The sequence below is a fragment of the Coccinella septempunctata genome, chromosome 4, assembly GCF_907165205.1.
Source record: "Coccinella septempunctata chromosome 4, icCocSept1.1, whole genome shotgun sequence".
NCBI classification, from domain to species: Eukaryota; Metazoa; Arthropoda; class Insecta; order Coleoptera; family Coccinellidae; genus Coccinella; species Coccinella septempunctata.
The window spans coordinates 8,916,956-8,944,306 of NC_058192.1; the positions used below are offsets into that span (position 1 = coordinate 8,916,956).

At 35.2% G+C, this 27,351-nt stretch overlaps 2 protein-coding genes across 2 annotated transcripts in view; both read left to right on the plus strand.

Moving 5' to 3' along the window:
* Nucleotides 1-18: 18 nt before the first annotated feature.
* On the plus strand, nucleotides 19-7,355 carry LOC123311407 (protein mahjong). The gene is made up of 23 exons (XM_044895323.1): nucleotides 19-376; nucleotides 431-581; nucleotides 632-766; nucleotides 823-950; nucleotides 1,008-1,192; nucleotides 1,306-1,376; nucleotides 1,528-1,920; nucleotides 1,972-2,105; nucleotides 2,280-2,418; nucleotides 2,557-2,766; nucleotides 2,934-3,213; nucleotides 3,303-3,412; nucleotides 3,503-3,779; nucleotides 3,836-3,981; nucleotides 4,037-4,225; nucleotides 4,427-4,521; nucleotides 4,582-4,803; nucleotides 5,046-5,235; nucleotides 5,294-5,511; nucleotides 5,597-5,891; nucleotides 5,991-6,192; nucleotides 6,302-6,523; nucleotides 6,856-7,355. Exons 1-23 carry the CDS (start codon nucleotides 261-263, stop codon nucleotides 7,014-7,016), a joined length of 4,269 nt encoding a protein of 1,422 aa, XP_044751258.1. The 5' UTR covers nucleotides 19-260; the 3' UTR covers nucleotides 7,017-7,355.
* A 2,635-nt stretch (nucleotides 7,356-9,990) lies between these two features.
* Nucleotides 9,991-27,351, plus strand: part of LOC123311574 (interleukin-1 receptor accessory protein-like 1) — a 30,454-nt gene continuing 13,093 nt past the window's right edge. Inside the window, exons 1-2 of the mRNA XM_044895611.1 lie at nucleotides 9,991-10,455; nucleotides 26,411-26,592. Of these exons, the coding sequence (XP_044751546.1) occupies nucleotides 10,247-10,455; nucleotides 26,411-26,592 (391 nt within the window). The 5' untranslated portion in view covers nucleotides 9,991-10,246. The remainder of the gene's footprint in view (nucleotides 10,456-26,410; nucleotides 26,593-27,351) is intronic.

Genomic DNA, 27,351 nt, shown 5'->3' on the forward strand with positions numbered 1-27,351 from the left:
GGCATAATTTTTCGATATCAGATGATTGATTACTTCAAATCAAGTACTTTGACGTTTCAGCTTGTTTTGTATATTTGTGAATTAATAACGTAGAAATAATTCGTGGAATAGATTTACATTTTTTGACATTTTTTTAATAAACTGTGATTGAATTTTATAATAGTTCAAGTTAATTTCATTCCACATCTCAATATATTCGCAAGCTTTTTAGGTTAAGATCGAGCCTCATTGCCCCCCATGCGATTATTTTTAAATAAATAATGGCTGATACAGAAAATCCACCAAATCCTATAATGACCGAAGTTACTAATCTAATTAAACTTTGGGAAAGTGAAAATAGTAGACCTAATTATGATCCATTGAAAACAATCACAAGGTAAATATGTTTCTGTATGCTATTCGAATTGATTTCAAACCGTACCCTTCACAGACTAGCAGAAATTATCGAAGTGGAGACGGATAACTATATGAAAATGGATCCTGATCCCTTTGATGAGAGGCATCCTTCAAGAATAGATCCGGAATGTAAGCTTGGGCAAATTTTGAAAGCTCTTTTCAAAAAGGATAACTTCATGAATAAAGTATGTATGCTGTTTTCCAGTTCTTTCCTCCTTCATAAATTACTTTTCAGCTGGTCAATGATTATATGAGAGACACCTATTACAGTAGGCTTGGGATCACTAGAGATGTAACTCCACTAAATGTAGCATCTTGTCGTCTCATGTTAGATATAATGCCAGGTCTCGAAACATCTGTTGTATTTGAAGTGAGTTCTTTAAGCTCGTTGATGGTAGTATTTTATAGTCAGCTCTTTTTTTTCAGCCAAATGAACAGAGTCTAGTTTTGCGTCTAATAAAATGGACAACATCATCAGCTGAACCCCTTCAAAGCTATGCTACAGGACTTTTAGCTGCAGCTTTAGAACTTCCTGAAGTAGCAAGACATTATAGGTGATATTATCAATGTAAAGGGAATATTGAAGGGAGTTTTCATATTTTTAATTTTAGGGAACACAACTCAAGGTTAACACCAATTTGTATACAAAGATTACAGAAACTGCAAATTGCCTCCAAATTTACATCTCCCAAAGTGCCCTCTTCTAACACCAGACCATTTGCTCATTTTTCCTCGGATTCTTCTAGTACCTGTAATAGCAAAGAGAAGATCAATGGAACACCAACTATCAGAAAAGGTTTGAGGCATTAATTTTTTGAAGATGATGTAATATTTTGAAATCTTATATCAACATTAATAAGTTCCTTCTTATTTTTATGTACTGAAGTTTCTTCTTTTTTGCTTTTTCAGTAAGGCAAAATGGTAATACTAGAAATATCAGTTTTAATGATGAAGAAAACGATTCCGAAGCCAATGCCTCTGTGAGTAAATGTTCATGTATTTAATAGTTGATATTTCCTGAAATGAAGCAGATATTTACAATAATCAGGAATTTCAAACCAATATATAGCTTTCAAATAAAGATTTCTGGCTTCCAAATAATGATTTCACATTTAGTACTTGATTTTTCAGAGATCAGAAAAACGGAAAAAACCTAAACTGAATGCAGAATCACCTACTTCACAAATTACATCAGAATCGCCTAGCAAACTTGGATTGTTCTCTGATGCAAGTAACTCATCTTGGGCAGAATTAGAGAGTTACATGATAGGAAGTGTTCAAATGCATCCTCTTACTCCTATTACCCAACAGATACTCATTTTGAGATTCTTAACACCCATGGGAGAATATCAAGAGTTTTTGCCCTATGTTTTCGAAAATAATGCGTTGGGTATTGTCCTCAACTATTTGAACATAAGAGAAACTAAAGAGGCACGTTTGGCTTTCGAAGCACTTAAATATTTAGCAGCTCTGTTGTGTCACAAGAAGTTTTGTGTTGAATTTATATTAAGCGGTGGATTAGAAGTGAGTTAACGTAAAGGTTCCAAGGTTTTTTCTAATTGCATTAATTTTAAGGTTATCCTCGATGTACCCAGACCATCGATAGCTGCAACAGGAGTGTCAATTTGCATTTATTATTTAGGTTATTGCGATGAAGCGATGGAAAGATTGTGTTTGCTTCCAAAACATGTTATTGTAAATTTAGTCAAGTGAGCATAATTTATTTCAAATTGAATATTCATCATAATTCAATCTGTTTGATATAAATTTTTTTGAAAATTTTTCCAGTGTTTTTATGAAAAATATTTTGTTTACATTTGAAATGATGGAAGAAATGAAATAAGTAATATATGAGTAGAGTTATGTTGTGATTTATTTTTTAGTTACTCTCTTTGGCTCTTGGAGTGTTCCCATGATTCAGGGAGATGTCATGCTATAATGTTCTTTGGACTTACTTTTAAATTCAGAGCAATTTTGGACGAATTTGATGCTCAGGATGGTCTTCGAAAACTACACAATGTGGTAAATATTTTGAAATATATCTAAACATCGTAATTGAGATCTTGGACTTGTAGCTAGAAATGTATTAAATGAGACGTGTCTATTCATATTGTGTGTATGAAAAGATCATTTAAGATTCAATGGTTTAATCAATTTCAGATTTCAACTTTACCAATTCTATTACCTGAAGCAGATACTGGTCAATTGAATGAAGACCAAGAATGCTCTGCTAGACAAGTAGTTCGTCATGTTTGTGTAGCATACAGGAGGTATCTTGAGGCTCACCTTTATTCAAAGTATGAAATAATAACAAGATGTCAAATAAGACCAAACTCTCAACCGGCCCTGTTGGGCCAACCTAGCTATAAGGTGAGAAAAATACATATGCGTTTTTTCAAAGCGGATTTCTCGATGTTTTCCTCAGGTTACTTGAAAACAGAGGTCTCTGAAAACACACCTGCTTTAATTTTTACCCTTTTACCCATTTTTCAAAATGTTTTTCCCAGTTATTCAATCAATTATAACTATTTTTTTAGGCATGCAAACAATCCCCAGAAGAAGTTCAACAGCAAATCGAAACTCTGCTGCAGCATATGCCGTTCAGAGGTCACTGGGGACCTGTTGATCAGTTACTCAAGTTGGGCTGCATTAATCTCCTCTTGAAAATAATTGCTTTTGCGTACGAATGGAATTATAGTGGAAGAGCTGAAACTGTACGTTCTGCACTGGATGTACTGGCAATAGCCTGCGTACTTCCCAAAGTGCAATTGCTGTTTTGTGAACGAGTTGATTTACCAGATGATCATGTGACTGTGGGTGAGTATTTTAATATGATAACTAGGTCACGCCCATATAATGAAATGAGAGCTTAAATTAAATTTCTCTATTAAATGATTATTTTTCAGGTATGAATATAATTTTGGGAGCAGCCGAAGGTGAGATTGTAGCAGATGCAGATGTTCAAAAAGCCGCATTGAGGGTTATAGTGAATTGTGTATGTGGTCCTGTGCATAGAGTAAGTTTTTCATAAAGTTGTTGTTGAAGCTTGTATGTCCTGTGAACCTGAAAATTTTGTTCGTTCTAGAAAACGTCTAACTTTTTTCAGATTGGTGGAATGGCAAGGTTCACGAATAATCCACATTCACCTAGTAAAAAATTGAAGTTGAAAAGTTCAGAGGATTTAATCCAAAAAGTATGGGACTGTGTTAGGTCTAACAGTGGAATAATGGTCTTACTGACTCTGATGAATGTGAAGACCCCCATTACAGACGCAGACTCCATAAGAACCCTCGCTTGCAAAGCGTTGGCTGGACTGGCTAGATCGGAAACTGTGAAACAAATTATTTCCAAGTTACCCTTGATAACTAGCGGACAACTTCAAAGTAAGACAGTTTGGATTGTTAGTAAGAGTATTTTGAGTGAATAATTTTGTTTTAAGCTTTGATAAGGGATCCTATACTTCAAGAAAAACGGCAGGAGCATGTTTATTTTCAGAAGTATGCATTGGAATTGTTAGAGAGGCTTTCTGGTAATGCTAAACAAACTGGCAAGGATTTGGAAATATCACTTGCTAATATACATAGGGTAAATAATGGTGAAGCAATAACAAAGGTTTATATTTAACGATTATTATTTGCAGGCTAATGTAGTGGCACAAACAAAAATACAGTTCAATGAGGATCAATTGTTGCAATTGATACATCAGCATCTGGTAGCGAAAGGACTATCGGAAACGGCGTCTCATTTAGTGAAAGAGGCAAATTTGAGTCATGCCTTAGCAAGTTATATGCCTAAATTCAAATATTCTTCTACATTGACTCCAAACAGGGTAAGTTTAAAGATGAAATTATGATACTGCATAAAACAGTGTCTCTGCACCAATGTATGCTATTGTGATAGCAAAACACATGTAGGTGTTGTGTAGGTTAAATTAGCCATTTTAATGAAAATCATCTAATTCAGTTTCCAGTCCCATTTCATTTGTTGTTTCAATCTGTGAAATATTTCTCTAAAGAAAATTAACTTTCAGAATCGCAGTGCGTTTTCTTCACCAAGAAATCTAGCACTAAACATCAACGCTGAAAATCCATCCAATTCCTCCACTCCTCAAATCAAAATCATAAAGTGAGTAAAGTGGAATTGAAATTATTCTTATTATTGTAATGAAATTTGAATTAAATTCAGGAAAAACCAAAGTAACGTTGTCAGTAGTCCTGTGCAAATCTCACGATTGGAGAAACCCATTAGTAATGAAATCACGCCACATAGAGGTTTGCTGGAGGAGCATTTCCCTACACAAGAGGCACCAAGGGTCACTCTCACATCAATCATTACGGAGTATCTGACCAATCAACATGCTCTCTGCAAAAATCCCATGGCTACCTGTCCGCAATTCAACCTCTTTGTGTGAGTATCGTTGTGAGCCATATTGAATTTAGATTTTTGTGACTGTTTTATTGAAGTGTCCTCACTAGGTCGTCTGTGATCTGAATTATAACGAAATCACGAGAAATACTTTATTTCGGGGTTAAAAAAAGGCTCTTCTTGTAGTAAAATTTATAAATTTCGCGATTTTTGAGTTTCAAAAGATTGTAATTTAATTAACGATGTTGGTTAACAATTTGGTTAGTTGATCAATGTTTTTTCAGTCCTCATAAATGCCCCGACCCAAAACCAAGAATAGCTGCAGCAAACAATATGGTTTTGCGATGTGCCCGAAGGGCGATCGGCTATAACTCGAGAACTATGGACCGAAAATTCATCCACTCCAGGTTTTGTCCCATACAAACTATAAGATCAGTGAGTGAGGAAGGATTTTTCACATCAGTTCGGTTTCTGGTAATTCGTTGTGGAATATCAATTTGCCGCAAAATCAATATTCAATTTTATTTTTCAGCCAGGGGGTAAAAATCTGCTAGTTGGTGATTATTACGGAGAAATCCACAACTTCAATCGTTATTCTGGAAATGTCATATCATCATTCAATGCACACGAGAATTACATAGCCAACATGGAACCGAGTAGAGACGGAAAATTATTGCTTACTAGTTCTATATACAATACCTGGGGTAAACCAATATCAGCTCTGTGGCAGTTTGAAGGATATCAATCAAAGTAGGTAGAAGTAAAAGATTGAATATTTATAACAATAATAGGTGAGAGTTAATCACGAGTGTTTTTCACTGATCGTTTATTGTAGATGGACTTTTGATGAAGAAGAACACGTGGAGTTTAGCAAAGTTGTCCAAGATAAAATTTTAGGAACCAAAGGAGAAGTAGCATCTTTATATGATGTCAACACAGGTCAACTCGTTTCAAAATTTATTCCAACTGTCGGTAATCAATATACAAAAAATAAGGCGACGTTCAGCCATCAGGACGATCTCATATTATCCGATGGTGTTCTTTTCGATGTGAATTCGGGAAAACAGATACACAAATTGGACAAATTGAACCAAATGCAGAGTGGAGTATTCCATCCGAATGGTTTAGAGGTATGTATTTTTTCTCAAAATTTCGAATAAGCTCTGTGTTAGATGAAGAAACGGAATGGTTTTGCCAAAACCGGATTGTTTTACTGTATTGTGTTTCAGATTGTTTCAAATAGTGAAGTTTGGGACATGAGAACCTTCCATCTATTGAAAACTGTGCCTGCCCTGAACCAGTGCACTGTTATCTTCTCAGGTTACAACAATGTCATTTATGCTTCTGTTCTGGAACAAGAATTGGACGATGAAGATCTCAAATATGATACAAGCTTCAAAACCTTAGATTCAATTGACTATTCCAGCATAGGTGAGTTCAAAAAATCATTGAAATATTCAGAAATAGAAAGTCTGTTTTTAGTGAAAGCTTGAAATTAAGTTGAAACGTTTTCCATTTTCTATTGTAATCTTATTTTCAGCTACCATCGATGTGAAAAAGAACATATATGATTTGGCTATAAATCATTTTGACAGTCAACTTGCATTAGTTGAAAATCAAGGAGTTTATCAGACAGTGCAAGAATCAGTTGTAAGAGTTTATGATGTTGGTCGCAGGAGAGAGGATATAGATGAAGAGCAAGATGAAGATGAAGAAGAGGAGGACATGGATGCCAGCGATGAAGATGGTTCAGACAATGGAGGTTGGTAAATTTTTCAAGATTTGCTCTAGGAAATCTTCACTAACAAAGAAATTGGACTAGCAGAGCGTCTACTGAAGAAGACTCTTTTATTAAAAGCCAGCATTGCATCGAAGTACTTAATGAATCCATGCAAGACCTAAGCATGTTTACTCCAAATCTAGATCTCTGTTAGTCCAATTCGCTTTATATTATTATTGATAGGCGTTTTCCCATTGAAAATTTTCACAAATTTGCCTTTAGTTTCAAATTTGTTAATTCTTGAGACTTTTCCTCTGTTATTTGATACTTTCGAGATATAGGCATGTTTTTGAAAAATATATTTTTTTCTTAAGACTCTGTTCTTCAAGAAGTAGTGGACTTCAACAATGACAACTCTAATAATGATGATGATGATGCAAATGGCAGCGAGAGTGGATCAGAAAGCTGGACTAGTCTTTCATCGAACGATTCTGATAGTGATGATTCTATGGTAGGAGAAGTGTTATTGTTTTAAGATGAAAGCCTTGAAAATGAAATTTTGTGATAAAATCTGTTTCAAGATAACTACAATAGGTTCAAAATGATTTTATGTTTGTCAATAAATTGCTGCTGTGCAATTTTGCCATTGTAATTTGGAAACATATTAAAGATCAGGTACAATATCTGTATGTAATATATTCTATCAATGAAAATCATTGTATCTTCAAAACTGTCAAGTTTTATTGTTATTTTATGTCGAATAATGAATTTCAAGAGCAAATTATCAACAATTGCGAGTGCAGGGAAATGTCGAAGATTCTTTCATATTGTAAAACTGTATATATATGGAATTATAGAAACAGAGTTTTTTTTATATATTTATTTTCCTGAATAAGTGAAGATTGGGAATTTTTTGAATGGGTGTTCAGAAAAACTATAACTACGAAAGTATTGAGCGCATTCTGTCCATTAACGAACATATCAAGACCATTTTCGACTCAAAATTCGAAAATTTCAGAGATTTTGGCAATATGGAATTAGCGAAAATTTGGGGAATTGCTCCAAAAGAGCTTCGGTGGCTTTATGTCACAGTGATTAGACCAATAATCGCATTTAGCGGCATTATTGCCTGCTGGTTCAGTACGGAGCATCAACGTACCCAAAACAAATTTGCAAAACTCCAAAGAAAGGCATTTCTAATGATTTCCGGAGCATTCCGCTCTACTCTACCTGCAGCCATAGAGATGTTATTAGAATTCCTCCATTTCCCAATTTCGTATGAAAAGACGACCCAGAGATGGTCTGAGACCCAGACAAACTAGTTTTCTTAGTAGTTCTCCTAGCCAAATTGAAGGGAGACGGCAGGGCTTACTGAGAAGTGGTACAAAAGCTGCCAATTACCATGCTAGAAATCTCTAGAACCAATCTGAGGTCCATCTTACCAGTCTTTATAGGACAACGGAGATTTACGGAACCGCTAAACAAACTTTGTATGGTTTGGAAGACGAAATTATATGGCTCACATAGAGCTAAACGCTAAACCTTCCCTTCAACCACTATCTTCTTGAGGAAAGGGATTATGTCTGAGGAAGAGACTTGAGCTTCTTTAGACTCAGCTTGATAAATTCAAGAGCTCCAAAAGTTAGTTGACTGTCGCCGGGCAGTTACAAAGGACACCGACGCTTAACAAATTATAAAATTGCATAATGTTACGTAGTTTAACAGTTTATCCATTATCAGGTATATGATCCAACAAGACAACCTGTAATGGTAGAGTTTAAATTTTTTCAACCATATTCTATATTATCAAAATATGGAGAAGCGACTGATCATATTTATTAGGAGCATATGGCAGTTTCTCAATGATATAGATTTATTTTATGCATCGAGTGCTAAGAGTGTGAAAAATCAACTGTAACATTAAAAAAAAATGGTTGTTAACCAGAACGTTAAAAAACTTCGTGAAATTCCCCGTTTGGAATGGTATCCTTGAGTATTCAACCATGGTTTAACACTTAAGGATCGTACCTATTCGATGTCGTCTATACCACACACAGACCATCGCTCCATTATCCGCAATAAAAGCTAATTAAAGCATAGCCCCACCGTAATAATTGCAAAAACGTCGTTTCGTTACGTCAGAGGGATTCTCCGAAAATCCGGTTCATTTGCTAGCTGAAATTTGATGTCGAGCCAGGTGCAAAGTTGAATAGGATGAAGGAGCGTGGGGAAGACTAGATTAGTGGTACGGCAATACCTATCATCTAGTATTTGATCTAAACCGACATAATTAATGGTTAAATCATCTATCTACTTCTTGATTGCCTGGACTACTTGGAATACGGCGAAAATCTGTAGTCAGAAAATTATACCATTAGGAAACGTTGGGGCTATGAGGACATTCCGGATGGCGTAATAGATAAATATACTGGAGCTCACATTGATGCGATCAGACTTGTTGGAGACTTTAGAGAACGGTTAACGATCGACTACGATTTCGGAGCATGATTCAGAGAAATTTCAATCTATGATATAGCTATACAGCACACCCTCGTTTCCAAAACTTTCTCTTTGCATCATATGACCTTCAGTTACATATGAAACGCTGCTAAAATTCACCCACTAATTTTTTATTCCCATCTAGCAGTTTTTTTCTCATTTTTCAGTTTTTAGATCCCTTGCATGAGTTTATGAAGAAGCTTGTACAGGGTGTATATTAAAGAAAAAAGACTTGTACAGAGTATATACTGAAGATGCGGCAAAAATGAAGGTGTTCGAAAACGTGACCTTCTCATTATTCGCAAAAAAAGGCATCTGTCTACTGCCTATTGTTTTAAGCGTGTAGTCTTGAAAACTGTTCGATTTAAAGCAATAAAGCAAAGACTCTTTTTTTGAGTGAAAAAATGCATGTGTACCTACCTTGCGAGAAGTTAGGAAGGTTTTAAGGGGTGGTGAGCTAAAACAAACAAAAACGCGGATGATCTTTCTTCAGAATAATGAAAAACTATCAATTTCAAATAGTATATTCAAATGTCTTTCACAGTTTTGATTTCATTAAGGAAAATGAGGAAAGTTACCGTTTTAATTTTATACAATGACTTAGGTGAAATTAGGAACACCTGCGGGATGGTTTAAATACACAACCAAAGTGACCTCCCATCCAGGTACTGCACTTGCCTAACGCTTCTTGGACTCTTAATTTTATTAATATTTCCGATTGATTTAGAGAGAGTTCCTAAAAAATGGGAAAGAAAAATAGAAATAAATCAATTGAAAATTTAATTGTATTTTGATATCCACCGAAATTTTCATCGCGAATACTTTATGTTTGTGAAATGCTGTCTGATTTCTTATGAGCGAGATTGTGTGTAACACCAATAGAGTCTCAAGAGATGATTGAAGCGATCTAAATTAGTGAAAAGGTAAGTCGGTCCTCAAACCTCTACTTTAGATAATGAGCGCGCATGAATCATAGTGCTCGGAGCCAGGTTGTATGAATGGAGCAGGCAAAAGCGAAAAGCCAAATCCGAGCGTGCTTTAGGTGCGGACACTCCGTAGGAATAGGTTGTGCCGCTCTGTCAGTCTCATCTTTTCGCAAGTGCCGATGACATATCGAGGTGATTTTCGTTTTTGTGAATGAAAAGTCATCAAATTTTAATTCGATTCTGTGCGTATGTGCCATATAAGTGAATTCCCGGTTCAAATGACCTAAGAAGTGCGCTTCTCTCTATTTCCACTGACTTTATTGTTGGGGAATTCCCAGAAATGACGATGTTTATCGCAGTGATTTCTCTTTTTTGTGTAACAGCGTTACAGGTTGTTCTCGGAATCGAGACTTATTGTTTGAACAATAATTACGTTACCAATGGGACACATATGCAATTCACTAAAGAACCCAGCGTGGAGGAATTCGCTATATTGGGTACTTTTAAGGGATTGCACTGTTGTGCGAAGAATTACCGCAGCATTGAATGGTGAGTCAATGTTGCATTTAGCATTTTCATCTCATTTCCTCTGAGTTACTCTTTCTCGTAGAACAGACAACTTGCTTAAAATCCCATATTTTGATCCTTGATTGAGGAACAAAAATGTAATGTCAAGTTTGGGTAAAATTAATCTTTTTTCTGGTTATTCAGGGCGTGACGTTAAGAAAAACGATTAAAACGGCTTTAGATTCTTGTTTTCGTGCAAGAAAAGTGTCATGATTTGATTCCATTTTTGTTTGCTGAGCGATATCAAGCGCCGTGAAAATCAAATGGGACTCTGATAAGAAGTGTTCCATTTTCTTATCTTTCTTTTCGCACTTTCATCAAAAAACCTACTCTGCCGTCTCAATTAGTCCAATTGTTATACGAGATTAAAGTTTATGTACTTTAAGAACATTGCTATACCGTTGTTTGCAAAATGAGATGAGTTTCTCACGCTACATTCGATATTCCTAGAAGTCAAATCGTTATGTTTATAAACAAATATCGGGCCGCTATTAATTCTATTATCTTTTCTGGGAAATATAGAAGCCGGCTCAATTGTGATATAATAATAAACATCTGCCCCCTTTCTGTACATGATTATTTTTTTGAATTGAATTATGGGTTTTCTGATTTTCATCAAGTATCGGCCAGGCCACATCAAATCAATCTCTTGGCAACTAATTCCAATAAGACGTTCTTCACTCAAAATTACATTACATTAAATTGCAACATCTGGTTAGATGATGTAATTTGTTGGAACTTATGCGTAACATGATTTGCACTAGCTTCGACAATTTTTTATGATCACGGAAAAAGTTACCACTGCAGATTTGATGAAAGTAATATTAACGGTGCAAATGGTGTAAATTAACTTCTACCTGAAGAAGCGTGGTACCTCTACTTCTAATTGATAAGCCAACTTTAGCCCTGTTTACTGCTCAGACGTAAGTAAATCTTGATGAATACTGTACTGCAAAATTTAAATCTCATTACTCGAAAACTAACTCAGCTAAGACTGAGATAATTTAATCCCATTCTCCCTTTCCTAATTTTTCTTCCTGCGAGATATAAAAATCCTACTTTCGCTGGCTCTGAAACATTAGAACACATCAATAGTAGGTGTAAACCGAGGTGTAAACTGATTATTTGTTCATTACTATCGATTTCAGTGACGAAATTATTTATAATTTTCTAGATTATCAGCTCTGGTGGTCCTTAAATAGTTCGTCGATATTCTGAAAACCTTTTAATATACCGAATTTAGCTTCGTCGCATAATAAAATCATAAAATTCGAAAGAAAGAGTGATTCCACAGTTCCGTTGAGAATTCCAGCTATATTTCACGCTTCGTAAACCGAAAGAAAGATGAGTTCTGTCCCCGAAATCTATTATAAGGAGCTATATCATCCAGCTCCATGGCGTTTCACGTGAAATCGATTCTCAGAAAACCATTTCCCCGAATCGCTTTGTAAAAAGCGAGGATAATTGTATTCGACAGTGAAACAAATAATTACGAAGACATGAAATTCGTTCGTAACTTCCCTCATTTTCCGGTGAGTTGATCATTACACGTTTTTGATCTTCAGAGAATTCGTTAATGTAATTGGGCATGGAGATTGGAGGTTTCAGTTTAAATTAGACTTTCTTTTATTGCTGGTAATCAGCTACATACAGTCCTTAGGCAAGTCATTTGTTCTTCTATTTTTGTGTTTATACCTTTAGTATTAGAATTAATTGTTGTTTCACCAGCCTCATTCCATTGATGTGCACTACCAGCCTGTATGAGAGAAAGGAAAAACCAATGATTTAAAATTTGTCTTGTTGCCATCAAACTGATCACAAAGCAATAGATTGCCAACCAGAATAATGCCATTCACCCACGTGTATTTATAGGCTCCATTGAGTCTATGATATCCATACCGTCTATTTGGGCTCACAAGGTTGTAATACTCATCGACTGCGTACATGTGTGTATTACTTATTTGTAACACGATTACGAAGATCTTATGCGGTATCAATAAATCCCATAAGAATAAGGAAAAACACGAAAGATAATCATGCTTATTCTGGGATAATTGTAATTTATTCATTTTTATCATATTCGATCTTAGAACATAATAGATACATGGAATGGAAAATAAACATTCCAAAGACTGGAGTAAGAGAGTTGCTTAGTGTCGCCAATCAAAATTGAGACATTTGTTTCGGAGATCAGTGTCACATCAATTTTCAGTAAGTATATAAATTTTTCAATAAAACGCCTTTGCCTTAGTGTCGCGCTAGACAGAGAAACATCGAATGTGTGTACCTACTACAAAACATTCATTTGTAGCACTGAATGTCCATTCCATGTATCTATGATCTAAGTATTCGATCAACATTCGAATCAACTTTTCTGTGCTTCAGGATTAGTGGTCAATAATTCACCACGGTATTCTACGATAAAAAATATTGGGGGAAGTTCAAATATGGAATTTTTTTTCGAAAATTGTTTATCAACAGAAATTTATGGATGATTTCTATTCATTTTCCCTGGAACTACCACAGCTAAGCAACAACCTTCTCAAAGGTCTTACCTTTGAAGAGCTGTACATCCACCAAGAAAAATTCTTAGAAAAAAAAACAAACGCAGTTCAGAAGAACATTTTCTCATGCCGTTTGAACTTGTGTCCATGAAGATAAAATATTTCTCTCAAAGAGCAACAATTATAGTAATAAATCTCGAAAATTATCGAGCTCAATGCAACCGTTCGGACTTGACGAATTTTTAAGCGACCCCATCTTTTTGGGAATTTTTCGATGGTCAAATTTCGACACACGAATTTCCCAGAAAAATCATGATAAATCTGAATATGTGATACATATTCTAAAAAAGCACCTCTTCTAGAAGTAATATTCGAAAAAATATTGCTCTCAAATTCTCAAAAGGGAGGGGCATAGCCACCCAACTGGAGACACCTTTTTTAACCTTGTAACCATCCAAGGAGGGATTGTACAAGTTTGGTTGTTCGTATATTGAGAAGATCCTGGCACATATCTCTGGAATATTTCAGAAAACTGCAAAATTGAGAATGCATTTTTCACACTGTCCCGATTCACCGACTGAAAAACATCGGATTCTTGGTAAAATAATAATAAAATAAAATAAGCGCATGGCAAAGGTTAGCCCCGAACATCTGCCTCGAATATTTTCGCTCTGATTATTTGCAAATAGTGCAGAAGCCAGCTCAATGTTCTTGGAAGATCTCGTTTCGCTGAATAGTAATAAATCGTTTATGTTGCCGGTTCCCTGAAAAGAGAAATATTTGCGACACGAATTCCTTTGCATGTTGAGATTTTCATCGTTTTCCCGTCGATTTAGTATGTTTACCTTTATTTCGTCAGTATTGGAAAACATGGAATGCCTGTTGATTGCTCAAGCATTTCTTTGAGGTGAGTAATCACCCACAAGGTACCTTTTAACAGTTGTTACACACTCAAATTCCAAATCCTCTGATATGAATACCAGTGACCCAAAGATTTTGAGTAAATAACCCCCTAATTTTTTAAGCGAAATTAAAATTTCGCCAAGTTTTTTGTGGTTTCAAAATTTTTGAATGATGTCCTCTTCCTCCATGAAAAATGTTTCCACCTGTTTTCCAGCTTAGTAAAAAATGCATGACAAAATGTTCAAACAGTTAAAATTCCAAATTTATGGAAGCAAGTTGCATATTATTATATCCCTCATGAAAACCAAGGTTTGTTCAAATTGTCGGTGTTGTCTTATAATCATCCATAAAAATTCTGAATCCTACTCTTTTTACCCCCATTCAAAATGCTTTCATAGTGGCGAAATAATAAATTAATCAGCAGAGCGATCTTTCTGGTGATTTCGGTTAAACAATTAAAATTCTCGTCGTTTAATACCACGTTTTATGCCACCCTTATCAGAGCATGATGGTTGAAATGCAAGTAGGAGGCCAGGTAAACATTCCCATAATGTTACCCTACAAGATTAATAAAGAGATAAAAAGCATTCTTCCCCAGGATTGAAGAACCTCCCATCTTTCGGACGTTTTTTTTTCCGTCTAGCCAATAACCATGACCGGTCAAGACTGGACGGCTAGCGCCGTTAAAAAATAGAGGACGAAACCAGAAAATTTATGGATCGTTCTAGTTTGACGGTATGTTTTCGTATAATCCTACCTTTTCTTATCGCTGCCGCCGATCTGTGGGAATATCGCAGAAGGAGTTTGGAAGATGCCGCGGTTTTTATGAAGGTGACGTCATGGAGGCTTCATTCACAAGTCTGTAATACAATATGTAGTAGAAAGGCCCACGCTGGTTGAAATTGCAGTTTCAAATTATAATAATTCTAACCGCCGGTTTCACAAAACTTTGATTGCGCGATCAACGATTTCCAAAACGAAATCAATGAAACCTTTCTGAATGGGTATATTGAAAAAGCAGCAATAGAGAATCATTGAATTGATGTATACGGATCATAATTTGATGCAAGAATGAGATTCTGAATGCTCATGACTGAATTATCGATTGAAAACGAATTGACGTAAATCAAGCGTTGATTCCCCGATCAAGCTTTGTGAAACCGGGGGTAAGACTTCGGAAGTTATGAACTTTTGTCAAGAGCCCTCGTATAGAGGGTTTTCCCAGAAACTAATTAACTTCTGAGCCCCTTTCCACACGAATATATTCCATCCAAAAACATCGATCAAATTTTGCTCGAATTGGTCGGGCAGGAAAGCTGGCTAATTTTATGCGTCGACCGTAGCATTTTCCCAGAAAAACGAGACGGTCCGGTCGGAATGATCAACGGTCTACCTGAAATTCCGATAAATTATTAGGACTCCGAGACAATTTGCGCGAATCGGCTCTAGAGGAGCAGGTAAATGGCTCGTAAGCGGGCATCAACAGACGTATGCTTGTCCATTCAAAAAAGAATGTGATATACCTTGTAGACATGGAGAAACCGGCCCTCTCGGTTAAGGTCTTTGTTATCGGGTTTTTTGACCACACGCGACGAATCTGAATGTATAGTTTTGTTTCTCCGGGCGTCTACCATTGATTCGCGTCGTTTCGAGCAAATTTTGCGAGAAGTTTGCTATTTTCAAATTAGGTTCGGAAATGACTCTATTTTCCGAAGAAAAGTTCTTATGTTTGGCTCTGACCAATAGATAAAAGGCCCATCTAGTGTTGGTCACACATCATCGTCATTATGGTTGGTCCAAATACTTTGGAAAGACTTCTAGTAAGCCTAGAAGGGTACCACAAAAAAAAATATTGCGATACCATAGCTATGAATTATAAACTAAGTTTCATGTCAAAATGTCAAACCAGAACTGCGCAATGGATGAGTTCAGGAACGTTTGCCAACCTTGTAAATAATAGAAAAAACTCTTTCAATGGAAACGTATTTTTTTTAAATTATATTTGTGCCTTTCGGTTGCTTTCATCATTTTACAATCCTAGGAATGTTCCCGGCTCTCAAATCAAGTGACATAAAAGGAAACTTATATTGAATTTGAAGTTAGTATTCACATTATTCAGGCGTTTTTTTCCTTAGAATATCCATAGATATCTATGTTCTAACTTTTTTTCGTGTTTCGTGCATTGAATTATCGTTTCATCCATAGACTCATAACTTAATTATTATTAGACTATGTTTCCATCACAGAACACATTAGTAGTTGAGGCGTTCTGATAATAAATGAATTAGTCTATGGATGAAACCATAAATGCACGAAATACGAAAAAAATGCCTGAATAATGTCAAAACTCACCTACCCAGCTTGAAAATTTCAATTGACAGAGTTTTTTCTATTATTTACAAGGTTGGCAAATGTTCCTGAACTCGTCCATTGAATATTGATGAAAAGCTATAGCAAAACTATATACCTTGGAATTTTGGATTTCAAGGTGATTCTGCTGGCTTTACGAGGGTGATTAGATGTAAGGAAGCAAAAAGGTCTAAAACAATAACAGGGAATCATTGGACATTACTGTAGCTATCTACGAAAAATAATTATGGAAGGAAGTTGTTTGTTGAGTTTTTGCAGGACACTGCAATGCGATTTGTGTGCAGGGACGAATCCCATGTTGCTATGCAAACAATTCGTGATTGATGGTTCAAACGATTTGTCCGATTTTTTGCATAATTTGAACTATATCGTGAAATAGCGAGAGATCATTAGCGTTATTCTGACCAACCCACGTCTAGGTCTAGGTTCCACATGTATTAGTCTAATTTTTAGTAGTCTGCAGAGTTCATTATCCCACACTTCCATCTGTTTAGACGGCTTGAATGAACCTACAGTCCGTTTCCTTTCTTTATTTCATATCGTGACCATGACTATCAAACAGGTGTTTCGACCAAACTACAATGTTCTGAGTCATGTCTTTCAAGAACTGATATATTGTGGGTTTACGTTGTATGTATAGCGATAGATCTACGCTTTTGATGTAATGGATATATTTGTCACCGTTGAGTTAACAATACACAATTTTTGTCTGTACAAAAAAATAATTATGCGAATTTAACACATTTTAAATACACCCCTGATTATATCAAGAGCATAACACACATACGTAATTTTTCAATTACGCCATCTAAATTTTGATCAAAGTCGAATGAAAGAGCAATACCTAATTATCTTTCTGAATTTAATGATTTTGTCCACTTATTTTCATTAAAGAAAGAGATACGTATTTGATTTTCAGCACTGACCATTTCTTTGTCATATTTTATTACGTTCATCAGTTGTTATGACATAATCAGGAAAACCCACTAGTAACAATCATTAAGGAATTAAAATAAAGGTCGTGTACTTCAATTATTAAGAGAAGACTATTGCAATATTTTGAAGGTTGGTCGTTAAGTTACTAAAGATTACGGCTTTCATGAAAAACGTTTTGGTTTAAACCACAGGACTTCGTTTCCTCATAGCTCTTCATTTGATCGCGGTCAGACAAAATGTCACAATTCAATAATGAAATAAAGGTGAAATATCATCGAAGTGAAACACAAATAAAAATTCTCCAGATCAAGATAATTTTTTCAAGAATGAAAATCTGATGATGAATTTCATAGCTAATATCCTCTCACTGTGTTGTTAAAATCTGTGTTAAATGGACAGATGTACCTTTTCCTGGAAGCGATTGAACTGTACATCAAAACAGATTGTGGCGCTAACTTATACCTGGATTGATTATAGTGGTCAGGAGTTATTTGGCTTCCCCAGGTGGATGATTCCACCCTTTCATCGTTAACAAGCTGTCGGTTATCTTTTCGACCCTAGAGATATTTGTTGATCCCGGTGAAATTATACTAAGTGGTTCATATATCCTTTTAGTGAAATTGGATATTTATGGGAGATGCTATCGCACCTTTACACATCTCGCAGATTATGTATTACTAATCGATAACATGTGTATTGGATTTAACTGGTTGAGAAGGATTTGAAATGTGTTCCAGATGATCATTAACGTAATTAATCAACAATTGTGATTATAAGGCAATTGATTAGTCTTGCCATGCTCAAATATTTATCTTTCGATGATTTCTTTCCCATTGAATCATTTCTTTGCCCATTTTCGATACAATGTGAGGAATATGTTGAGTAATTAACGATAAGTTGCGAAATTTTGATGGACCACTTTACAGTTATTCGATTTGCAGATGAAAGAAAAGAGGGCAGACATTCCTGCAGAAGTTTTTCCTCGAATGTTGATCAAAGGTTTATAATGAACTAAAATTTTTCTTCGAAACATGTAATATACTTGAAAAACTCCATTACTGTTTGCTTAATTGAAGTGACTATTAGATATAATCGTCAGTATCTAATGAGATGTTATGAAATGAATATTTGCAATATTTTGTTGAAGTTTCCTTCTCCAAAGTCGTCGATAATGTATATTTTAATTATTTCAATCGAATCCAAAACATCACAAGCGTTCAGAAGCCACTGTTGGTGATTCTAGAAGTACATATGTACTCAAAGGCTCTCTATAGCAGTATATTTTGCATTAAATTGGAAATGTTTCACTGTTTCGATGAAATGAAGATAACTGTTTTTATAATAACTGTCCTGATTTTCACGAATTTCCACGTTAATGGATTCCAAGTAAATTGTTCGATATCGATCCTCTATCCAATGCCAATACCGAATAGGTGCAAAACTAATTTCCATGTTTGTTCTAGTTATCTCTACCGAGAAAACCGTTATTTCGTTGTCGTCATCGATTGTCAAAATAGCTGTCGTCCTTAGAAAATATGGATTATGGGTTCTGGGAAATGGCCCTCGCTAAATTGATTCGTTTCCTGTCGAGAACGCCGAGTAGAATGGCGTTAGGGTGCGGGATCAGAAAGGTGTGCCGCACCTAGGGGGTAACTGCAGAGTTGGAAGAAAGGTTCCGCTTTAACACCCTGTCGAAGGATTTGTTGTATGTCGGAAAGTTTGACAGGGGATTTATAAACTTAACCGTGATTCTTGGGATTTCGTCTGTGTCGGTTAAACCGAGATAACAGTTTCAGATAAGAAATCGATTCTAGGGCGTTCTCAAAAAGATTTGAATTGATTTGGATGGTTTGTTCGTTGCAACTACTGAAAATTATTGTTTTGATCCATTATTTGAGGACTTAGATGTAGGGAACAATTGAAAAAGTTAGCGCTTGTTCGAATTCATAATCATAGCGATCACCCATCCAGGTAATAGACCCGCCAATTGCAGCTTGGCTCGAACAATTCATTTTTATGATATTTCTAAAAATATAAATTGAATCTCGATTGAAACTTGTTATTGGCTGTGAAAAAAGCTTTTGAAGCATCTTGTGAAGTTTGAATGTAATCTGCGGAATGGTTTCTGAGATTCAAATTTTTTTATTCCCACAATTCTCAAAAAATTTCAATTCAATTGGACCAACAAAATCTTCATCTATATTCTTGGGGTTGGACTTCACCCTCTGTTACTCTAAGAGATGATTCTCAACAAGGATTTCAATCAATACTATCCTAAATAAAAAGCTTTCCGAACATGAAACATTGTATGATACTACTTCTCATTACTCAACCCTCAAGACCTGACAGGATCAGATAATTTTCTACCAAATTTCTTACTTTCACTAAGAAAAGAACTAAGAAAAGTTTTTACTCTAATACATCTTACAAAACGTATACTGTGAAAATGTTTAAGAGAATTGATAGGAGAAGGAGAAAGAATGTTAAACAAACTCTTTGAGCTGTATGAATTTCAAAATAGTTGAATCTTTGGTTTGATTAAAATATTGCAGAAGTCCTTGAACAGCTCCCTGTAATAAATTACGTATATATTTAACGGGATATCAACTTACTGTTGTTGTGTCTGCACTTGGTGAGAAATGCCTATAAGCATATGTAAGCAAATTTGTACATTTCGGATTATTTATTTTAACTTCGTGCTCTTCAAGAATCTGCTTAATCCTCAGTATGTATTTCACTATAAAATGTTCCAGAATACATTCTTCCTTTTAACCTTAGTGAAAAAAATCATTTTCTGAATGAAACTGTGGGATTTTCATGATTTTTATATCAAATGCGAGTGAGAAGATTGAACATTTTGATATAGGAAAAATTGGGATATTTTCTGATTAATGTGGTCGAAAAAATAATTCACAAAAATTCGAATAGGTTTTTCTCGAAGTGAATCACCCGTTATAAGTATAACTCGCGTTGTCCCATGTGAATACATATCGTTTTCGAAACATTTCCGATCGGAAACAGAATTTCCTCTAGAGGAAGTGAACATGGTATGTTTTGTTATGAATGTCAATAGGAACCTAGATCCATCCATCAGCCTGAAAGCTTGAGGTGAATCGGAATATTGGAGATATGTATACCCATTATTGGAGGAAATGAATTTTCTTCCTTGAATTCCATGAATTATTAATACGAGCATTATATGAAATAGTACCTATGTATAAGATAGGTACATACTTTTTATGAGGCTAGAATTATGAAAAATATTTATTATCTTGGATAGCTGCGATTTCAAATGGGCATATCAATTAGGAACAACTTTTCCATATAAACTTCCTGATAATGTCGAAAAGGGTTGTTCACTCTTGATAGAAATTGCTGTTTGCTGTCCCTGTTTCTGTAGAGTTATGATTTGCATACAAATTTTCACTAATACCTCTACCAGCAAGAAAACTTCCTAACATATGGTACAATTATTTTTTCACTAGTTATACAATTTTTCGATTTGTTAGGTTAGCTAACGCGCCAAAAGCATAACACTAAAAGTGCGTATAACTGATGTCTCTTTAATGTTTCGATCGATGCAAAGCGAAGAATTTCCCAGAAACCCTTTATTTGTAAAATATTCAAAACTTTCAGCGAGTACATAATAGCTGTGAAGGTAGAGTAATTATTGATGTGTAACACCAGGCAAAACCTTCCAAACTTTGCTCTCTCAGGAGGTGGAATTTTTATAATGATGGAATAAAATAACTTAAGGCATCAATAAATGTTGTTGCTGATATTTAATGCAGAATATTGATTATGAGTGATGTTTTCATAGATACCAAGCAATTTTAATACGATTTCAGAAATATTAGGATGAAATTCCACCAGTTATCTGTCACACGATTTCGACTATATTTTCTGTAAAACTATAACCGTTTCTGAAAGGAAATTTCTCTAATTTCAAGACCGGACACCCTCTATACATATATCTACATCTGCCGAGTTAGGTCAGCGGATGTTATATGAACCATTCTGCGAAAAATCATTACGACTTATGAAAATTCTAAAAATACCATAATTCTTCTAAGAATCGTCCCCCAATTACTTATCCTTTTATTTTCTTGATTTTTTAACGATATTTGTATATCTGTTGTCAATATTGGAGACAAACGCCCAACCAATGTTTGCGTTACGGTTTGTCTGTTTGCATAGCTTTGTAGGTTTTGTGCGGAATCATGAAATCTGTGGGAATATGTACAAGGTATTATAGTTATGTCTTCAGGTTCTGGTTACTCAGGACAAATATTTGCTCTGGATGCGGCTCAACTCCAGCTCTAATTAAATTGTTTTTATGCATGAAGATGATTACTTACGATCAGAGAGACCCTTTGGATTGGTTAGGGATTATTGATTATGCTGCTCTTATGCAGGTTTTCTCTGTAATTTTCTTCCCTTGAAACTGAGTATAAGGAAAAATATTTGCGATATTCCGCATGAGAACTCTTTTTTTAATTGTCTACCTTCTGTTCAGACCATAGCTGTACATATGAGCTATGAGTTGTGTAAATGATTCCTATTTACCCCTTTCTTTATAACCGTTACTACCTCTTGAAAAATATAAGGCCACTTTCAATATTTCAAGAACGTGAAGGTATAGTAGGTACTTAGGTTGATAGCCCTGAACATCACATAAAGATAAAATCATGGCTCGTCACTTATAATTCGCGGAAGCACCTAGCACCCGATGGATCTTCGTATTTCCTGTTCAACGCTCTCGACTTGAGCTATGTGAGACTCATGAGGTATGAGGGAGGAAAAGCGACGAGTACAATGACACTCGTAACTCAGAATTCGCAGACGTAAAAAATTAGAATTCGTATTGCGTTCATTTCAGCAATGTACTGCGATGGACTTCGATGATATCGACAGCCAATAAAGGGATTCCGAGAAGGAAAAATCGATGATCATACCAGGAATGTCTGGAATTAGATATTGATGGCGGATCAGAAGGCGGCATTTTGTTATGTTTGGCATATTTGAACGGTGGAATGCATCCTGAATGATTTTCACGTCTTGGGTGAATTCTCTATTGAGGAATTTGATGATTGGGATATAGAAAGTTGGTAATTATTGAACATATCGTCAACAGCAATGCAAATCGATAGATTTGAGAGAACCTATTTACAAAAGTCGAAAGTCTATTTGAAAAATGACTTTGCATTGCTACCCTATATACAAATCTCTCAGCCATATTCTTGTATTGAAGAGAACAACTTTCGGTTGACGATTTTTTCAGATACTGCTATAATTTCGCATATAAGATTCAGTGTCTTTTCTGGTGGACACCCAGTATGGCTTCATCCTTTCTGTGTGATCTGGTTTCGCTTGCAAAACATCACTATCTTTGTTAGTATAGAAATTAACTGGTGACTCATTGCCTCAAGATTGAAGGATCAGCTCAGGTAACTGACGCTCTGAACAAGACCAGACTTGTTTCCAGCATTCGTCATTCTTGTTCGAGAGTGTGAACCCTTGTACCTTATACGTTGGGATTGAATGGCACTACGAACAAACCTTATATTTCTTGATAACTAACCTTTTTTACTCAGATGAAGTGTATCTTGAGTTGATGAAATTATTAATTTCTTTCGTACCGTACAGTAAACTGAACTTGCAAATTTTATAAAGACTATTTTATTGAATCATCTGAGATCAAATAAACTACAATAAATTCGTATCAATCAGTATCGAATCTGGTTGATTACTGAAATTTCTCTATTCAATCTTTCTATTGTGCTCTTACAGTTCACCTTTATACCTCGCAATCATTGAATACTCAAAATCGCAATTGAAATGCAATAATCGGAAGATATTTTGAACAATGCTTTCCATGATCGTTTTGGGGAAAGTTTTTTATTTCATGGTAACAGCTATTGATTAATTTTTTTATAAGGATTGAAATTTTTCTGAGAAGTACTGGCAGACTGCAAGTTATTTTAACGTTTCCCAGAATGGGTAATCAATTAAGGATTTAATCAAAGCTGACCTCTCTTCATCAGTTTTATTGGAAGATGGATCAATATTATGTACGGTGCTTAACGAAAAAATGCCCACTTTATCCAGCAATGATAAAAATAATGAAATGAAATATTAATGGAAACTGAATGAAGTTCATTGTTTTTCCTCCAATAAATCGCAATTTATATGCCTTTAAGTGGTTATTCTCCTGATTGAATTGTCTATTCATGGTCTGAGCCTAATAAATAAACAATAATTCATACTGGAAGAATCTCTATTAGATAATTTGTATATGCATAGCTCATAATGGAGGCATAGTAAAAGCTGACCTTGAAGTAACAGTAGCTCCTTATCAATATAAACATAATGCTGTTATTATCAAGATTTGCAATTATTTTTTGAGGACGCACATTCCAAATTTCTTGTGCATATGAATAATTATTCCGCAATCGGAAAAATTCTTATATGATAAGATTAGCTCATCAAATATTTAACCATCATGTTTGACTGATGTGTTCCTCACAGTCTTGGATATTTTAAGTCATTTTGAAATGTGTTGAAAACTCTTGAAACTTATTCGAAGAGGAATGAGAGTTTTTGCGAAATAGGTATCAAAGTTTTACCTGAAATATTCGTTTAAACCGGCATTTATCATAATAAACTAGCATTATAATAACATCATTGAAATCTAGGCAAACGCCTTGAAAATTGTGGAGATTAACGACACTTCTATGATGTGATGTCTCGCCTAATCTTCAAACCGCCCTCTTTTTCTGAATAAAGTGAGTGTTCAAACACGTCAGATTCGATTTGAAAGAAATTGGTGTGAAAGTGCTGTTGTAGGTAGCCTCTTGTATGTGTATTTATTTGGTGAATCACTTGAAGTGGCACCAAAGAAATTCGGTTCCATTTCGGATCCTTTGATACCATGAATGGGAACTGAAGAATTGTTCGCCAGACACGAGCTCACAACAAGGGCGTTCAACGTGAAGAATTTTTACCTGGGCCTCTTCTGACAGTTTTAGGAAGAGGAGTTTGGCGAATTTTGAACCTGACAGGACAGGATTAGTCGCGAATTATCTACCGGTAATTCCTATATTTCTTCGACAATTTGTTTGAAGATCGGTTGGTATCAACGTCTATGTGAATTGGACAGAAAGTTGCAGAAAGCATCCAGTTAGTTTTTCCTTCATGGCTTAATGACAAAAGTAGTTAATTTTCAATAAACGATAGAAGTTCAGAAGTTTTGGAGTTTATGAGGATCTGAATTATTATTATATCTCCCATTTCTTGCCCCTATTCGAAAAGAACATGTATGCAACCTTAGTACAACAACAACAATTCATAATAACTAATAACATAATAACAGAATGAAATTCTGCCTGCCAACTAAAAGTGTACGATTCTATTTTGCCAAGCAAACAAATTTATCTTTGCATTGTGTTATATCAACGAATCAACTTCCTGTTTCAATTTATTTTTTATATGAGAAGATATTGGGTATTTGGTACATATTCTTGAGCTTTGTGCCGATCAGTCCCTGCGTTCTTCTGGGACCTACAGTGTCATCGAATGCTTTACGACAGTGCGTTCGGTGATTTATACCTTCCCATGCAATAAAAAGGTAGCTCATAAATAACATCATATTTCATATATAATTGTGTAAAGGTCCGTATACAGTGAACTTCCAGGAATCTTTATTTTGACTTCAGTAAAGCCGCAAGGGCAGCTTCTTGACGTTTTTATTCGACCGTTATTGCCTTAAGATTAGCCGTGCCGCCCAAAAGATTTTGAATTTGGGTAATATTGATGATGTGACGTCTCAATGAATTTTCTAGGAAGTGTGATAAATTGATTGCATCGTTCATAAGGAGATGTTAGTTATTATTTTACTATCTCTCGATGGATGAACTGTTTATTGTGAAATACATTGTACATAATATGTCAAAGCACGGTGGAGCAGCTCGAACAATGACAAAAACAGGAGTTAAGACCAGGAAAGTCCTGCTGTACGTTTGGTGGAAGCGGAAAGGAAAAATTGTTTATCAGTTGCTTCCATATGGTCAAACACTGAATTCAGATCTCTAGTGTCAACGATTTTACTTTTGGAAGCTAGCAATGGACCAGAAATGGCAAGAGAAGTGTTGTTTTATATCAGGAAAACGCCTATACACGTCTATAGTGACTCCACAGAAATTGCAGTAGCTTGGATGAGAAGTTTTGTTGCGTCCACCGTGTATAGTCTAGACCTTGCACCAAGTAGTTATCATGTTTTTTTTGCATTGCAAAACTTCCTTAGTGATAAGAAATTGTCATCAAGGGAAGATTGTGAAAATTGCAAGAGTTTTTCGTCAATGGGGACAAGGACTCTACTAGAGAGGCATTATGCGAAGACTACAAAAATGGCAACTGATTGAAGTGATGTCATGTCATATTAAGTACTAAATTTCACAAAAAACATGGATTCCTCTTTTTCCCCAACAGTTTTTGTCGATTCATTCAAAGGCTTTCTTTTGAAATTGATGATTTTTATCAAATTCTTTGAAATACTGGAAAACTCCAGAGGAAATTGTTTATATCGTCCATTGTATGTTCATGATTTAATGCACTCAAATACATTGAAATGATAAAACTTGTGATATTTAGAATATATCAATAATTTTCGATATAGGTACACTTTTCGTGTCTACGTTGAATAAAATTTCAATCAATTAATGCATAGTGAAATAACAATACCATTTCGATTCAGGTTAATAATAAACCATACCTACCTTCGCATCCAACACCGGATGATCTGGCAAAAACCGAAACCATAATGATTAATCTGCGAGTCTTCAAAAGAAAGAAATAAAGGGGATCGGTCATTCCCAGAATGGAACACATGACAACCGAATCATTCTCTGTCGAAAATCACGAACCCTTTTTCGAAGAATTACCAACGAGAGCCGAAACTATATATTTAAAAAAATATAGACGGGTCAAGTGGTCCCTCGGTTTTCCACCGCAAGCGATTCCGTTTAACCCGCCAATTTAGAACCTTGGAATTCTTGTAGCCTCAATCATTAACTTGTTCATATTATGCGAATATTTATGAAATCGATTGTTGGATATTTTTCTCGGAAAAGTATAAATAACATTTGAATTTTCCGCTATTAACGGTAAACCCCCTTACGAAAGCAGAATTCAGAAATTTAAATGCTTTAAATCTTTTTTGGTTTCAGGTATAAAAATGGAAAACCCTATCCATGGCCATTGACGAGCTCCCAGCTGATACTGTATCCTGAGGATGCCAATCAAACAGTGTACACCAAATCGGTTTCCGAAAAAGATGCTGGAAACTACACGTGCATTTTGAGAAATGACACTGTAGTCCATTCGCATACAATAATTCTGAAAGTACTAGGTGAGTTGATGGATTCCAAATATTGTTTTTAGTAATCAATACAGTCAAGTATGCGGGCACTAAGAACAAAAGAATCTACGGTTAGGTAAACTGGGTAATTTTCTGAAATATCCCTAGGATTTATTCAAATCTATTGACAAACGTTATTGTCAACTCAAATCCCATTGATGTATGATCAATTGGTACGAAATGGTGATGGAAGAGCACTCTGATCAATTCAATACAAAATGGCGGATGCGAAGCACATTCCACAAAATTTTAGGTCACCAATATCTTCTCCATTTCAGTAATTTCCGAAAATTGAAGCATCTACCCAATTGCATCTTTTATATATTTGGATGCTGGTTAAATCAGATTTGTTTTTGTCTTTACATCTGTAGACGTTTCTCAAGATTGGAGTCTATAATATATACCCTATAGGGTATATAATATATAATCAAATATATAATATAAGGGATATCGATCAGTGATTAACGAGATATATTTACTCTTTATTCATGTAAAGCCTAGCTTTCGAAGCTTTTTTGCTTCTTCCTCAGGGCAACTGTAAAATACAACAAAACGCATCAGCAACAGTAAAACAAAAAACAGAGCACAAACAACTTACTGAATGCGAGGTTGATCTCTAAGTCTAAGAAATGTACAAAAGTAGACACAAATATCAAACAGGGTAACATTAAATGATTATCAATTAAGAAACGCAATATTGTAATACGCAATAAACAATGTTAGGTTAAATGTCATTCATCAACTGGACCA